The sequence below is a fragment of the Drosophila ananassae genome (genome assembly GCF_017639315.1).
Source record: "Drosophila ananassae strain 14024-0371.13 chromosome Y unlocalized genomic scaffold, ASM1763931v2 tig00000096, whole genome shotgun sequence".
NCBI classification, from domain to species: domain Eukaryota; kingdom Metazoa; phylum Arthropoda; class Insecta; order Diptera; family Drosophilidae; genus Drosophila; species Drosophila ananassae.
Window position 1 is genome coordinate 210514 of NW_025319058.1, and position 18108 is coordinate 228621.

An 18108-nucleotide genomic window follows, 5' to 3' on the forward strand; every position below is an offset into this window, starting at 1 on the left:
TAGGGTAGGTAACGCGGGGTCTGCTGGTGGTCCGTTTCACGGGAGCAGCACTCGAACTAGACTGGTATGCCGCGGGTTCTCCTCGTGGTCCGTTTCACGGGAGCAACACTTGGAGTAGTTAGGTAACGCGGGGTCTACTGGTGGTCCGTTTCACGAGAGCAACACTCGAAATAAACTGGTATGCCGCGGGATCAACTCGTGGTCCGTTTTACGGTCCGTCCGAAGTAATGAGGTGACGCGGGGTCTACTTGTGGTCCGTTTCACGGGAACAACACTAGAAGTAGACTGGTATGCCGCGGATTCTACTTGTGAACCGTTTTACACAGGATCACTCGAAGTAGGTTGATTTTAAGTGCCGTGGTTCAGACATTGAGTAACGTGACGATTGACTCTGATTTCGGAACTATCTTTATTTCAGAAGAACAACTCTTATATAAGATGCTGAATTAAGAGGTTAATGTTATGGACGTGCTAAAACTAATGTTAATGCCAGGGTCACCCACCTCTGAGTCTGCTGACTCAGATTGTTTGTTCATGTACTGCTTGCACACGCATTTCGGATTAGCTGGCTGGTTTTTGCTTGCATCGGTCACTCGGTCAGTCTTCCCGCTGATATGCTGATTCTGCTTCTGGCGCCGTCTACTAGTGCTGGGTTAATAGGTTGGATATAGTTACTAATTATTTATAGGTGAGAAAATCGGTTAGTGGGTTTTTACTAAATTTGGTTGGGTTTGTACAAATTACTAAGTGTGCATATAGGGTAGTCGGTCTTGGCACTAGGTGCCAACATTCTCCCCCCCATTGAGGGACTTAATCCAATGCGGCTGTGCGTTGTTGTTGAACCGTCTTAGTGAACCGATGTGTACTCTTGCACTAGAACTAGTTCCTAAAAATCTAATGTTAATAACAAAAAAAAATTTTGCATCATGTGGGTGAGACCTCCAACATTGATACGACATCAACGATAAGTCTATCCGGCCTGTTGTCTCCTTCGCCTTGTTGCGCGCCCTCGTAACCTTTCTCCTTGGGCATCCCATGAAGTACTAGACCTTCTTTTTAATTGGTCAGTGCGCATACAGGACTCTTGGTCCTCTCTTGACCTTGCTTCTTGCTCCCTTTTGGAGATGCATGTCACCCATGCCAGATAGGAGGTGACTTCTACTTCTTGACTTTCCTTGGTTACTGGCCCTTGCACTCTGTGCTCTTCAGTTGTGAGTTGACAACCTTGGGCTTGTGGTTTGGGGTCCGTCTGCGGCTCTTCTTGTTGATCTTGCCGTGGCTCGTTAGCTTCTTGTTGATCCGCCATGAGTGGGGAACTATGTACTCTTCCGGATTTTACTATTTTCTCCTTGCCGATGCATCCAATCAAACTTTGTCGTGGCTCGTTAGCTTCCGGTGTCCTAGCCGTCGTATTACCGACGACTTGTTCTGCCTTGCTGATTCTGGAGGAGCTGATTCCGGTCGCACTGGCCCCATCACAATCCATCCAAGCGCGGTATTTTTTAGTAGTGGTTGTCCTTCTCCCAAATATGTCTGTTGTGGCCTCATAAGCTGGGAGATGATTTCGGCGCCCAACATCAGATCAATATTCTGGGGCTGTGTAAATTCAGGATCGGCTAAGCGCAACTGAGGTGAGATATTTCTTGGCACTTGAATATGGTGGGATGGTTGATTGGGCATTATTTCCGGTAGTACAACGACGTTGATTTTATCTTCGAAGTCAGTGGTTAATGATGATAGGGTCACCACAGCCTTTTTCGTGATCTTTTAGTTGTTCCTCCCAGTGCAGCGATATTCAGGGTTGATGGCTCCAATTGTAGTCCAAGTGTGTCAGCCATCCTTCTGGTGATTATGTTAATCTGTGATCCAGAATCTAGGAGTGTGCGGCATTGCTGATGGGTTCCGGCTGGGCCATGTATTGCCACTTGGGCGGTTGGTAACAGAACGGTGGGCTTATCTGTAAGCAGAGCTGTGGCTGAACACACCAATCGTGATGAGCTGGATCGAAGTGGAGCAGCCGACTTATTTTTCTGCATTGTTACTTGACTGATTGCCTGACGCTCAAGGTTTTCTAACATCTGCTTCAGAGACTGTCGATTGGTTGGATCGGTGATGGCTAGTTCTAGAGATGACAGCGTGTGTGGATCCAATCTTTCCTCAATGATGTGTATCAAGATTGGGTCCCAGTTGTCTGTTGACACCTTGAGTGCGTCGAGAGTGGCGACCGTTCGGAGCACGGTATCATGTAAGCTGCGCAGCTGGTCCGCTGATCCATTTGTTCTGGGATGTCCGAAAAGCTCTTGGATCGCGGATTTAATCAACAGCCGTTCATTGTGGTAACGATTCTTTAGTCGTTGCCATGCATCCTTGTAACTGGTCTGTCCGCCAATCGACGTAGCGATTAGGTTTTGTGCTTCACCTGTTACATGATTCTCCAAATGACGGAATTTTACTGCATCGCTGTAGTCTTGATCGTGGATGCATTCCGTAAATCTTGGCATCTTTTTTTTAAACTGGGTCCATGAGTGATTTAGCTGTCTGAGTCTCGTCTCGAAGTATCCTCCCTTGAGTTTACGCTCTGCGGAGTCCTTAGTGAAGTTTCTTATTAGCCCTTAAATGACTATGTTGCTTTCAATTTGCTCATCAATGAGCATCTGGGTTACAGGGTCTGATTCTGATCCCATGATTGTGGTGTAAGTTTTTTCTTGTGGTCCGTTTCACGGGAGCAACACTAGAAGTAGACTGGTAAGCCGCGGATTCTACTTGTGAACCGTTTTACACAGGATCACTCGAAGTAGGTTGATTTTAAGTGCCGTGGTTCAGACACTGAGTAACGAGACGATTGACTCTGATTTCGGAACTATCTTTATTTCAGAAGAACAACTCTTATATAAGATGCTAAATTAAGAGGTCAATATTATGGACGTGCTAAAACTAATGTTAATGCCAGGGTCACCCACCTCTGAGTCTGCTGAGTCAGATTGTTTGTTCATGTATTGCTTGCATACGCATTTCGGCTTAGCTGGCTGGTTTTTGATTGCATCGGTCAGTCGGTCATTCTTCCCGCTGATATGCTGATTCTGGTTCTGGCGCCGTCTACTAGTGCTGGGTTAATAGGTTGGATATAGTTACTAATTATTTATAGGTGAGAAAATCGGTTAGTGGGTTTGTATATTGCGTCATGCTGATGCATATTCATTGGATCAAATTACTAAGTGTGCTATATGCACACATACATATATGGGTAGTCGGTCTTGGCACTAGGTGCCAACATTCTGTTTTATTTTGTCCATAGGCAGTACATTTAGGTTAGCACATATATTTATAATTAAATTTGTAGAACTTTTATATATTGTGTTATTTATTTTTGCTCTACTATTTTTTCTACATTGAAAGGAGGGTACAATATTCCAGCACAAGACGGATTTTAATTTGTTTTATCTCAACTTTCAATTTGGCAAATCCTTCCAGTAGCAGCTCGATTGGAGAAGTTTGTTTCGCGATGCGGAGAATTCTTTAATTTTTATTTTTGAATTCACCACCACAACCGTCACGTGCAACTCTTTTTTTTTTAATATATGTTATATATTGTTTATATATGTATATTGTGTCACTATCACTGTTTTTGTTGCTTTTTATTTAATTATATTAACTACAGTCCACCCGGGGGCGCCTGAGATTAGTTTATCTTGTCGCAACAAATCGAAAGACAAAAAAGGTGGCTGTAAATTTAAATATAGCAACTACGAAAAATACGTGCACTCGGTTCAACTTTATAAATTCGATTATATTTTTACCAAAAGAACTTAAGCCTAGCTTATCTATTGCGGAGAAGCGGGTCGAATTCACGGGAGAGCGCAAGTGAGCTTTTCTTGCGCTCCCGCTCCGCCCTATTAACTTATACTAGACTTCAATACAATTCAAACTTAATCTTCTATATTAATTCTACAACAGGCATTCCTTATCCCAAGTACCAATAATCAGTTCGGAATGAGAAGAATATTCAACATCAGGTTCGTACTGGAATGCTAGTCGAAGAAATGCCCCTGATGTAAATGCTCGATGATTCGCCTCTTGCGATTCTGATTGACGGAGGAGCTACTAACACCGTGACATGAGAATTTTATATATTAGTGTCGACGGTCAAACATTGTGATCGATAGGTATGTAGAGTTAGTATTTGGTAGGATCTAGTATTTTTTAAGTATCCGATAGCTTGGCCCTTTGAAGTACGGGTCTACTGATTTTGGAAAAGTGAATGCCGCCGAAAAAGTGCCTTCTCATTGTTTTGTTTATTGTAGGAGGGCACACTGCGGTAAGAATAAGATTTAGATTAAGATTCTGTATTGTGAAACTAATTAAGACATTTCAGAATAAAACGCCCGTCTGCCACGTCCATAGGCCCTTGAAGCATCTTTTTTCATTGGACCTACGTTTGTGTGGAGCCGTTTGAAGGCAACTCCACATTAGACAAAACAACATCTTTTATTCGCAGTCCTAAGAAGACAGTAAGGGCAACTTGCGCTGGAGGACGGCTTGACGACCAGCTGAAGAGTTGCCAGGAGCGCACGGAGCGCAGTTCCCGTACGAGTAGAGGAATTGCAGAACACTGTTCGGACGGAGTCGCAGCCAGCGACAGGGAGACGCAGCCAGCGTCAATTAGCGTCACAGGTCACAGCGTCACAGGTTCGCCATTTGGGAGCGCTGGGGCAGCGCCATATTTGGACCATTTGGAGATACAGCATTCCCCCAGGAGGAGTTCCCGGCTAAACGGAGGGGAAGCCGCCCCTACAACAACGCGTGCGGATCAGCAGCCAGCGAGTGGTGGAGCAGGAAACCGGCCGCAGGTGAATATAACCACAGCGGCGGCCATTTCTCGCCCAGCCACAACGGTGACTACAGTAGCGTCCCAACCAAGGAGTACTGCTGTCACAGCTGCGAGTTCGGAGCCGGAGGTGGACCAGCCACTCACTTTGTACCTTCTGGAAAGGATCACGGCGTTGGACGCCGATAAGAAAGAAATGCGGCGGGAATTGGAGAAAGTAGATGAGCGATGGATTAACGGCAGGAAGTAGATTTGCGAGGATTAACGGGCGCCTCTGGCACTATATAAGGAGGGCCCCTGGAGCAAATCGAGACCGAATCTTGAAGACCGAAGCTGGAAGAGTTGAGTGGATAAGGAGGGTACCCCGTGGGTAAGTCTGAAATTCAAGCGGGAAAGTTTCATTGGAGGAATTTGGAGTATAGGCTGAAGGACCCCCCGTGAGTAAGTCCGACAGTCTCAAGTGCGGTATTTTGAGCGAGTGAGAAGGATCTTCGAGTCAGTAGCTAAAGGACCCCCTGTGGGTAAGTCCGGCGGCGGTACGCGAGTCAGGCAGGCAAAAGAATTCAGGATCAAGGAACCGCGGTGGAACCGAAGCCCAAGGGTAAATCGAGTCGGGCTAGGTTATTCCCGGACACGGTATCCTGGCGATAGCGACGGATCAATAAGTCCAGGTGTGATACTGTGATGCAAGGGATAGCCAGCTCGGGAACTCAAGCCCAACAGTGAAACCAAGCAGGGACATCCAGGGAAAGTCACTAGAGTCCTGATACAGGCGCTGGGGCGTATGCACAGCGTATCACCTGGAGTTAAAGGAGCCGCGATGCCAAAACCTGCCATCGATCCTGCGGGGCGTATGCACGCAGGTGTTTGGAGGCGAGTGACGAACGCGACCAGGGGTGTGTCCTGCGGTGTAGTTAGGCCCTTTGTGCCCTGATCCGGCCGCTAAGCAGCGAAAGGCATATCCTGCCCGGCGTATGCCTGGGAGGTGTGCCGATCGGCCTGTTAACACGGATTAGGTGCCGGCCACGGCGAAAGGGCATCCACGGTGAGCCGAAGATACCGAAGGTCCACGGCACCCGCAAAGGAGGAGCAGCAACGGAAGAGCAGCAACAGAAGCGGCGACGACAAGGGAGCAGCAGCGACGATGAGGGAGCAGCCACGACGACGAGGGAGCAGCAGCGACGACGAGCGAGCAGCAGCGACGAGGAGCGAGCAGCAGCGACGAGGAGCGAGCAGCGGCAGCAGAAGAGCAGCAGCAACAACACAGGCCCCGCAACCCAGAGCCCGTGAGTCCAAACGAAGGGAACCGTGAACCACACGACCTGCTGGGCGCAAGCTTTGGGAGGGCGTGTGTATTGGCACCAACCCGGAGCGGAGATCGGGCATAATAAACTTAGCATAATATAGGGGATTTGTTTTGATCGAAGCATACCGTGTTATTTCTGGGCTCGGGCAATCACGTCGAATCTATAAATTCGGTGGAACGAACCCCCAAATTGTGTGAGCTAGTCGCGGCATTTGTTGCGAAGCAAAAACAGTTCGTTACATTGGAGATCGAGTCCCTACAAAGAGGGAAAATTTGAGCCTGCTGATGTCGAAGTTCGACCCATTGAGGTTCCTTTGCTGCCTGCTGATTACACGATGATTACAGCAAAGCTGTTGCTGCTGGAGATCTGGAGGCAGAAGATCCAGTGGGACGAACCACTGCCGGAGCTGATAGGCCTTGGCCTTTGCTGCCTGGCGCAGAGAGATGGACGCCGTGGGACAGTTCCGATGTTTTTTTTTTTTTTTTTTTTTTTATTTCTATTACTCCGTATGGGAGCTTAGGGCATCCACATGTGTATTCCACCGGACCCTCTGTTCTTTTTGCCAAGTCCCCAGGTGATGTATTGTCTGCGAGTTCGCGTATTGTAGATCGGCGCCAGGTTAGCTTTGGGGCGTCCCACTCTTCTTCTTCCTTGCGGGTTCCACTCCAGGGTTCCAATCCTAACTATGCCCATCTCCTTATTCAAACTGCGCAATTCTGGATGGCTCCATTAGGGTCCTCACATTCCATTGTCCGATTCGTGTCCGTTGCGAAAAGCGGCGGGTCGTCATCGGGCTGGGGGTGTGGGTGTTTTTTTTCTAATCATGTGTTTGTTTCTGTAATCGTTATTGTTCAGTCGATCCGGTGATTAGCCGAGTGCAACCTATCTCAGAAGTGGGCTTGCCACCTAACGACATCTGGGAATGCCGGTTTTTCGGGTCTCATGCACATAATTATAAATAGTGAGAATCCAACGAGAGCTTTTCGCTACTTACATCACATGCGCGAGCGCCGAAAAACTTGCAGGGCCATGCACTTGACACGAGTGGGGCTCGAACCCACGACCTCACGCTTAGCGAGCTAGTACACTAACCACTAGGCTATGAGGCCCCCCCGATGGGCAGTTCCGATGTCCTCACCATTATTTGGGGCGTGGAGCAGTTCGAACCATCGAGTTGCATGTGTTCGTGGATGCAAGTCAATCTGCATTCGCGGCGGTGGCCTATTGGAGGGCCACGTACGAGGATGGCAACGTGCTAGTTAGCTTCGTGTGCCCAAAGACGAAGTGTGTCAATGAGCGCCAATGAGAACGATGTCTATCCCACGGCTGGAGCTGCAGGCAGCTGTCCTTGGAACCAGAATGGAACCAGAACACTGTCAAACGGTGAAGTGAAACGGTGTTATGGACGGACTAAAGAACGGTGCTGAAATGGATCGGCAGCACCCACCGCCGATACAAGCAGTTTGTTGGCAACCTAGTGGCGATTTTTGAGTCCCAAACGGTTTCCCAGTAGAGATGGGTGCCTACAGCTGACAACGCAGCGGATGATGCGACGCGGTCGCAGAGCAAGGCGGACCTTAGCCCGGAATCCCGGTGGCTAAGCGGTCCCGCATTTTTGAGGCAGCCAGCAAGCGGCTGGCCATCGCCTGAGGAGGGAACCGAGGATGTTCTGGATGCACCTGATGAGGAGATGCCCAGTGAGTTCGCATTGGTGGCATCGAATGAATTTGTTATCCCGTTTCAGAGATTCTCGAGTTTCAGTCGCCTGGTGAGGACCACAGCCTGGGTCCTGAGGTTTGCGCAGCGGTGCCGCAAACAGAAAAGCGAGTTCGAGGAATATGGACTTACTGCAACGGAGTGTGAGACCGTGGAGAACCTGGTAGTCAGGCAGGCCCAACTGGAATCGTTTCCCGACGAGATGAGGTCGGCGGAACGCGGAAAGGACGTCGCCAGCTCGAGCGAGATTCGAGGTCTGGCGCCCTACGTGGGCGAAAATGGACTTCTGCGAGTCTATGGCAGAGTTGATGCCGCGCTGTTCATGCCGTACAGTGCGAGGATTCCTGTAATACTGTCACACAAGCACAGTCTTACGGAGATGGTAGTAAGACACTTCCACGACCAGATGAAACATCAAAACGTGGATGCGACGATTGCTCAGATCCGGACGAGATTCTGGGTCACGAAGATGAGACGATTACTGAAGAAGGTCATCTCGTCGTGCAACGAGTGGAAGTTGCAACGGACGCGGCTGATTGAACGCTGCTCCCACGGGGTTTTTCTAACTTTCCCGCCGCCCCGGGTTGCCACCCCGGCCGAACTATCGCCTACGTTACAAATCTCAACAGGTGGGTAAACATTATATATTTATTATAATAATATAAAAAATATTAATTATAATTATAATACAATTTTCATAAATTTTTTAGTCATTTGATTGTGTTTGAAATAAATTTTTCCAATCGTGGTGGTTTCAAATTGTTTGCGCATGTCCACAGCTTCCTTCTCGCGCGTTTCCCACTCCGTCTTCCTACGTTCAATGTCCATTTCGCGTTTTCGCAGCTCTGCAAAATCTAAACAATTTTAATTCAATCAATTTGGTTAATCAATTAAGTCTGTTTATGTTGCATTCATTAAAATTTAAAAGAACAAAATGAAATTTTCAAATAATTAAGTATGTAATACATATACATATAATATATATGTACATGTACATATTATGTATATACTTACATATTTTTAACACAGTCACTTAAAATTTATAAAAATCAAAATCATTTTTTCAGTTCAATTAATATATATTTTTATTTGTATATTTATATATATATATATTTGGTATTATTATTTCAGAAAGTATTTTGGAGAAAAAATTACAGAGTAAAGCTTAAGGCTAAAGGGAGATATTTTCCAGATAATGGTATTGCATTGAAGAAATCATCTCAGACCATATATATATATATATAAATATACAAATAAAAATAAAGCGTGTCCGTCTGTCTCTATGCATTTTACTCCGAGACTATAACAGTCAGATTTGGGATTGTGCCCTGAATACGTGTAACTGCTTCCACCGCGATCCGTACTTATGCTCTAACGAATCTGCAAATCTGAGACCAACCCTACGTTCCTTGTTGAACTCTGGCATCCCCTTGTTCAACGCCTTCTCCGGAAACCCGTCATTATCGTCATTAACTTGGGTCTAGAGGACTAGACAGGGTCCTAGTCAAAAAGAAACATTTGTCGTTGCACAAACGAAGACACGCACTAGCCGATGACTTATTAGCAAACTCAACAATGCCTTCACCGAGATGCTTTCCGCGGTCATAAACTGTGATGCTAGCCCTCTCCAAAGACACAAATAGAGTAGGGTTTCTTACTCGCAAAATAGTAGCGTTGGGAGCGAAACACACACACAATTTTCGTACCTTCCTCATTGAACCGTCAGAGCGCGTTGGGCTTTCTCGGCGTTAATATGGTAGTCAACCTTAAGGAATTTAAGTTTTTTTCCACATTTGAAAATATATCTCCAATTTCGGCGAAAGGCTTGAACATTTCACGGAGCTCGTCATCAATGACATCTCCAGTTAGATTTCCAACGCACAGACGGTTGCGGCCCGAAACTTCGCCTCAGTAAGAGCCAATTCGAAGGTAGGTCCAGCAATGCTTCTCAATCTTTGAGCTATAAAGAAGTCTTCTCCGCCACCGGAACCACCGCCACCTCCGTCCCGTTCGTCCATGGTTTCATTGGGCCACCAGGGCAACCTGAACTGTAAAATAATTATTTGGGATGAATGCACTATGGCGCATAAACATTCGTTTGAGACATAAAAAACATACAAAAATCAATGATAAAATATTTGGTACGCTGATGCCGTACGCTGATGAAATCAATGCTTGCTTAAAATCATCGCGACTGTGGCGTAATGTTGGAAAAGTACAACTGAACGGAATCCATCCTCTGAAAGAGCGATTTTGTCAGCAAAAAATGTGGATGTCAATGCATTAAATTTACAAATACAAAAGTTGTTGCCTTGGGACTTGGTGTCATACAAATCTATTGAAGCAGCTTGTGATGGCAACGAAACTGTGAATTATTCATTGAGTTCTTAAATTCATTGGTTTTGCCAGGTGTTGGCACCTACTAGACCTACTACCCTATATGCACACTTAGTAATTTGATCCAATACACATCAGCATGTCGCAATACAACCCACTAACCTATTAACACACCTAGTAATAATTAGCAATAAGCATTAACAATATTAAAGATAGTTCCGAAATCAGAGTCAATCGTCTCGTTACTCAGTGTCTGAACCACGGCACTTAAAATCAACCTACTTCGAGTGATCCTGTGTAAAACGGTTCACAAGTAGGATCCGCGGCATACCAGTCTACTTCGAGTGTTGCTCCCGTGAAACGGACCACGAGTTGATCTCGCGGCTTACCAGTCTACTTCGAGTGTTGCTCCCGTGAAACGGACCACCAGTAGACCCCGCGTTACCTAACTACTCCAAGTGTTGCTCCCGTGAAACGGACCACGAGGAGACCCCGCGGCATACCAGTCTAGCTCGAGTGTTGCTCCCGTGAAACGGACCACCAGCAGACCCCGCGCTATCAACCTACTTCGAGTGTTGCTCCCGTGAAACGGACCGCCAGTAGGACCGGCCGATAAGGAATCAGCCGAACCCCCATACCACCGGTACTTGAGGAAAACCACCCCAGGACTTCAAGCACATCAACTCCATCCTGATCACAGCAAGCGTCTGGCCAACCCGAGCAGTCCCTTGCAGAATCCAGGTAAATTTAGTCAAGACTATTTACGGTCTTTGGCTACGACTCCGGGACCTACCGGTACTCCCGTGAGTTCAAGTTTGACGTAGTTGCCGCATTACGCTCTACGGACGAACATTTGGTGACCCCGACGTGATCCTTAGCTAAAGGATCACACCCTGAACACAAGCCACACGGCCGTTCATCTCAAAAAAAAAAAAAAAAAAAAAAACTTACACCACAATCATGGGATCAGAATCAGACCCTGTAACCCAGATGCTTAACCCAAATGCTCAATTTGCCAGAAGCAAATTGAAAGCAACATAGTCATTCAAAGGCTAATAAGAAACTTCACTAAGGACTCCGCAGAGCGTAAACTCAAGGGAGGATACTTCGAGGAGAGACTCAGACAGCTAACCCACTCATGGACCCAGTTTAAAAAAAATGATGCCAAGCTTCATGAGCTAGCCTAAGTCCTGAGAATGAGTATTTCACAAAGGCCAAAGCGCTAGAAGAGCTTGTGAAAAAATATGAAGCAATATTTTCGGATGGAATCCCATCAGTGTCAGGCCCGTCACAAAGGCCCCGGAAAACAGGCGAAAATCTCGAGCCAAAGGCACAATCATCACGAGGAAACGAAGGAGAAGACCTTCGATTAACATCATTAAAACGAAGACATGAAGGACGATTAGACGATATGGAAGACTTTCTGTGCAACCGCACCGAAGGACGGGAAGTGTCCACACACGTCAGACAACACATGAAGGAGCTGCACCGAAGGACGGGAAGTGTCCATACACGTCAGACAACACATGAAGGATGGAAGTGATTCAGCTCAACCTGAATCACTGTAGAGCGGCGCAGGACATCTTGCGGCATTCGGTGGTCGAAGCGAGGGCAGACTTGGCTATCCTAAGCGAGCCGTACAGCGTCGGATTGGGAGAAGAGTGGGCGACGGACACCTCTGGAAAGGCGGCAATCTGATTCTGCAACGGGACAATGGAAACGCCAAGTCGAGTCAAGAGCGAAGGATTCGTAAGAGCACAATGGAAAGGCACCTGGGTATATAGCTGTTACCTAGCTCCCAGCCTGACCCACGATGCTTTCTGCAAGGTCTTGGAAGAAATAGTGATTGATGCGAGAGGCAGGCACCCAGTGCTCATAGCAGGGGACTTCAATGCATGGGCCCGGGAGTGGGGGTGTAGCACCACAAACGCCAGAGGTAGAGCCCTGCTGGAGATACTGGCTCCCCTGGACCTGGCGCTACTCAACGAGGGTAACCAGGAGACCTTTAACAGAGCAGGCGCTGGATCTATAATCGACCTGACCTTTGCGAGCGGAAGCTTGGGCCGCGGCTCCAACACCTTCACGGCTAGCGACCATGAAGCAATATTGTGCACACTGGTAGCGGGCCGGGCTGACCCTAACCCACCCTACAGTGGAAAGGCGTACCGCCAGGACACCCTCGACGTCCAAACAGTAATAAACCGAGCGCAGAGCGCGACTGTTGTCCCCCTTGCCTCGGCCAACGAAACGGCGGCAGCACTTGCTGAGGTATTGGACGAGGTCTGCAGGGCAAGCATGAGGCCTCGAACGACCTACTCGCGTTACCACAAACCGACGCCGGTTTGTGGTATTGGCACCAACCCATGCGGGGATCGACGGGAGGACGAGCGGTCGGTCGGCTGAGCCAGACAGCCGGTAAGATTCTCTTTATTGCTTTGTAAATTAATAACAATAAAGGGGATTTATTTGAAAAGAAGCAATACCGTGTTATTTCTGGGCTCGGGCAATCACGTCGAAACAAAAAATTTGGTGGAACGTACCCTCAACCTCTGTGAGCTAGCCGCGGCGTTTGTTGCGAGCAAAAACATTGGCGTCGAGCAGGCTCTTAAGAACCCAATCCACATGCCGTATGTGGGCGTTTTCATCTTCTGAAAAAACGATGACATCATCAACGTAGTCATAGCAAAATTTGCCAATCTGCTCTCGCAGTATGTCGTCGATGGTTCTCTGGAAGATGCTGGCAGCATTCTTCAAGCCAAACGGAAGCCGGCGAAACTCGTACTTTCCTCCGTTAACGGAAAAGGAAGTCTTTTCGCGGTCACGCTCTGCCAGAGTGATCTGGTGGTAGCCTGACTTCAGATCAAGTGTCGTGAAGTATTTGGCTTTGCCTAAATTCCCTAGTATCATAGAGATATTTGGCATGGGATAGCGATCGGGTATCGTCCTCTCGTTAAATTTGCGAAAGTCCAACACGAGTCGCATTTTTCGGTTGCCCGCTTCGTCAGTGCCCTTTTTGTCTACTACCCATATTGGGTTGTTGTAGGGGGACTTTGATTTTTGTATTATGCCATTCTTTAGCAACTCTTGGATTTCGCTGTTGACCAAATCTGGAGCCCCCATTAGGTATGGGTAAAGCTTGGCATAAATGGGCTCCTCGCTTACCGTCCTGATGGTTGTTTGCAACCGTCCTCGTTGGGGTTTGCAAAGGCTTTTTTTCGTTCGCCAAGCATTTTGATAAAGGCCTCTTTAACTAGAGATTGCGTGTCCGAGCAATCAATGTTGGTAAAATTGACGTCGGGGCACGATTGGAACTCTAAATTTTCTACTTCGGAGCCCCATTTGAGGTGGCCGGAAGCTAGACAAAGCGATGCCCCTGCCTGTTTTAACAGGTCAAGACCAATTATGGCATCAAAGGAGGATCTGGTAATATGACGAACGTGGCCTTCAAGTTAAATAGGGAAACATAACATTTTTTAGTGATAGTGGTGACGCCATGGATCGAATGTATCGTAAATGGCGATTCTACTGGGCGGACACCTTTCAATCCCTCGTATGGACGGATGAAATTTTTTGACGCGCCCGTATCTATTAAAAGTCTCATGTTTACCCCCGCTACTCTTCGTCTGATGACAGGTAGCAGGGATTTTCCCCTAAAAATGAATTGCGTCTGAGTCATATTCAAGGTTAGCATCGTCACTGACCTCTTGTGACGCGCTTGAAGCTGTGGCGGTATATCCTCGGTTCCATTTGGGCTTTGGGTAATGTGGTTTACCCTCTGCCTTTTGGGCGGGCCGGACCGATCGGATCCGGCCGGCTTCCTATTTTGGTAGGCCGGCGCTTGAGATGGCTTGAGCAACCTAGACATTGAAGGGTCAACATCCATGGGTTCTGGCGTGTTTTCGTGACGCCTGCCACCGCTCGGAGCGGAGTGCACCTGAGCCTTGTGTTGTTTGGTGAAGTGCGGGTTTTTACCCGCACCTCCTTGGGAGTGCCCTTGATATGATGTTTGTTGGCGATCTTGCGCCTTTGGAATTTGCTTCCTGTCCCTATCTTCCAGGCTCTTCGCGAACGATGCTGCGAACGTGTACCTCTCATGGTTTGATTCAACTTCTTGCGCCAATGCCAGCGCAGTTGGCCTTCGTCTTTGCCGAGAAAAGGTCATCAAAGAGGCTGCGCTTGAGGCCCGAAATAAAAATAAGGAGCGCATCATCCCGGAACTTTTCGCATAAAATTCTTGCCGCCGATGCTTCGTACGACATAGTTGCCTTATTAGTGAGCAAGGTGAGTTTCTTCTCGACCTTCCCTGTCTGAGGGTGCCCATTTCCTGCTCGATGACGTGAATCTGTCGTTTGTCACTATATGTGAAATCTAGGCGGTCTATAATCGCATCAAAATTCAATATTGTGCCAAACGAGGATAGCACTGCATCGACAGGGCCCCTAATCTTACTCCTAATTATGACTACCGCGTGATAATGGCGTGCGCTATTAACATAATTCCTAAAAATGTAATACGCAGCTACCGCCGCTTGCCGCCAAGAGACGTACGTTTCTTGTGCCCCCGTAAATTCGGGCAGGCATTTAACGGCATCTAAAGGCTCATTGCATTGAACATTGCCTTTGATGTCAATGGGCTTATAAACCTTGATTTTTGGAGACTCTGCTTGTGCGGGTGCGACTTGCACCGCTGCCACCTGAGCGGCCAACTGCTCTATGGCTTGGCGCAATTCCTGCTCTTTGTTGACCCTTTCTGCCAAGGCATGGTTAACCGCGGCCTGAATTACAACTTTAAGTTGTTCTGGGTCCATAATTCCTACTATGGGGTTAGTATGCGGGGGCCCTTCGCTATCAGATTCTGAGTCACTGGCGTATTGTTTATTCACCCTGTACCGCTGGAATGGAGAGCTTATATGTATGTGGCCAAGTTAAATTGCACTGGTAGGGGAATGTTTGCTCAAGCTATTCTGCCCATGAAGGCAGTTGGCATGGCAAGGGGTGTGCGGGGTCGGAGCCGCCGCTCTAGCGACAAGTAAATGAGCTCGTCAAATCGAACCCGTGCCCTGCCAAGCAGCGACTGGGTCAAGGGTATGCGGGGACTGAGCCTCCGCTATGAGAAACAAAGAAATGAATAGCAAGAATTTGCCACACAAATGCATATGCAGCGGGATCGGATTTCCAGCAGTGGCAGAGTGGGGGTAATAAAAAAAATGTATTGCGAGGCAAATACTAAGAATTTAGAGTCTAAGCAAAGAGGCACAACGAATTATATAAACAAATTCACAATTTATGAATATCCAAACTGCAGAATTAAACGCCGATATTAAGTGAAAAATAATTTTAAATAAATTCACACAAATTTGTTCGTTAGCGGCGGCCTAATGCTTTAGAGATATTTAATATCCGTACTTATTTTTGGCAGTAAAATGCAAACAATACACAGACAGCATAAAACAAATACTATTATCGCACATATAATTCACCATTAAATTGTCAAACAAATAATGAGTTAATTAGTTTTTATTTAATACAAAGTTAACACAAAAATATTAAAGTGGAGCTGCAGAAATTATTCCGGCAGCGATTTATTTTATTTATTTTGAAGCTAAACTAAAGCAGATATAGGAAAGCATATGTAATTGGAGGTGCTCACTTACATGTTTCCCCAATTTGCTACAGTGGGTACTTTAAGAGGTTGGGCTCCAATTAATGTAATGTGGTTAGGTGATGAACCGCCGTCGACAATACCACTCCAGATTAATAAGATATGGAAAGGCAATAGTTGGGGCAACAGGCCCTTTGATGACTTCTAGCCGGCTGGCCGTAGAATATCAATTAGGAAGATTATGTTGGAGGGATGACTGTCCCTCTTTATCTGCTGGCCTAGAGACTCAGTCAGATTTGTAATAATAAGTGTTTTACGACGGATCGTCGGAGTTTCAATATAGGAGCGATGGCTCTTTATTTCATTAATGCAAAAGCAGAACTGAACTTAAGAACTAACAAAAGTGAGACTCATAGCGGCCACTCCAGTGGGCAGTGCTTGCCGGCTATGCACGAGCTTCCGGCCAGACGCTGGGTCAGCAATTTGGCCGGAGCGAGCTGTCGGACGATCAGTCGTTGCCGTCGCCCGGTTGACTTAGTTAACTTATATATAAAAAATTTCTTTTTGTTTTTTTTTTTTTTATTTTGTCCAGATCGATAGCCTGGCTTTTATTAATCGCTCTTTTTGCTATATATTTATTATGAAAAACGTATGCTGTGTACAAAATGAATGCGATCGAAATGAATACAATAATTGATAATAGGATATTTGTCAAATCCGTTGTTCATTGTGTTGGACTCAATTTTATTTATTACAGTTGCTGTGGAGTCTACTTGATTTGCATCTACTAAACCCATTTTGGGTATTTTCTCAAAAATTGGTATATAATTTTTTGCGTAAATCGTATAATTTAATTTATTATTTATTTGCCATTCAGTTTGGCTCATTTAAAAAAACTTGCCCTATTTGGCCTTATATATATTGTGTTTTTTTTTGTTTATATTTGTATTTTTTTTTTTCATAAAAACCTGCCTATTTTTTTATTTTTTTGGGGCATCTCTTCTTTATTCTTGGTAACTCCTGCTTCGGCGGTGGATTTTATTATTGTGTCTTTGGATATGTTTTGAATTGCAGTGTAGGTGGATGTGTGTGTGGCTGTGATTTTATTCTTTCTTTGAGTAAGCAGATTTTTCATGTGTTCAACTTCGGCGTGTATTTTCACCGAGCTGTTCCATTCTAATTTACTTCCGCTATTTAGTAGTGTTGAGATTCGAGTTTTTATTGAGGAAAAGTTAATCTTATTCTTTCAAGCTCTTTAATGAAGATAAAGTAAAGCTTGATTACAATCGTTATCGATAAGGTCTAATTCACAATAGCTTATTATAATATTATATACTATACGGAATATCCTATTTACACTAGCTTAAATATAAGTAACTCTAGATTATTATAGACACGCCTCCTTAAATTTATAATCTAGATTACTTCATTTGTACTTCATTTGTTTACCATTAGCTTTGTCACAGTTTGACAATATTTTACAAGTTGTTACAATAATTTTAGCGATTGTCTATTATTCAAAAATTTAGTTTTACATAGGCTTTTGGTAAATATATCTGCTAAATTTTTATCTGAATCTACTTTTACAATATCGATTAAGCCTTTATTATAGCTCTCATTTATGTAGTGATACTGAAATTCAATGTGTTTCGAGTTTTTTGTAAAGTTCCCGAATTTAGATATTGCGATTGCTCCTGTATTATCTTCGTAAATTTTTATGGGTTGACTGAATTTTTCTTTAAATGAATCCATTAATAAATTTCTAGTAAATAATATTTCAGTTACAGCTTCTGACATAGCAGTATATTCAGCAAAAGTTGAACATTTTACAATTGAATTTTGTTTTCTTGTCTTCCAGAAGATTGGGTTTCCTTGGAACCTTATAACAAAACACGTTGTTGATTTTCTATCAATACAATCTCCTGCGAAATCAGAATCTACCATACAGTCTAGAATATCGTTATTTAAATTATCACAAAAAGTCAGTTTTAAGTCTTTTGTCCTATATAAATATTTCAATACTCTTAAAGCATATTTAAAATGAGTTTCGTTTTAGCAGTTTTGGAATCTGCTGAGATAATTCACACTATATGTTATGTCCGGTCTTGTGCCTGTAATTATGTAGAGTAATTCTCCTATTAAGTTTCTATATTTTATATGTTCAGTTGATTCAGATGCTTGTTCTAACTTTAAATTTGTTTCCATAGGTGTATCGTATAATCTTGAATTTCCTAACATGTATTTTTCCGCTAAAGACTCTATATATTTTGTTTGACATAATGTCATTTTAGTTCTTTCATTATTATAGTCTACATCTATGCC

General features: G+C 45.3%; 1 protein-coding gene and 1 pseudogene across 1 annotated transcript; one reads left to right on the top strand and one right to left on the bottom strand.

The window, feature by feature from the left end:
* The first annotated feature begins 7533 nt into the window (after window positions 1-7533).
* Window positions 7534-8485, top strand: LOC123258173. Its single transcript, XM_044718051.1, has 2 exons — window positions 7534-7593; window positions 7646-8485. Exons 1-2 carry the CDS (start codon window positions 7534-7536, stop codon window positions 8483-8485), a joined length of 900 nt encoding a protein of 299 aa, XP_044573986.1.
* Window positions 8486-9097: 612 nt separating this feature from the next.
* On the bottom strand, window positions 9098-16020 carry LOC116656487 (annotated as a pseudogene).
* Between the last annotated feature and the right edge of the window lie 2088 nt (window positions 16021-18108).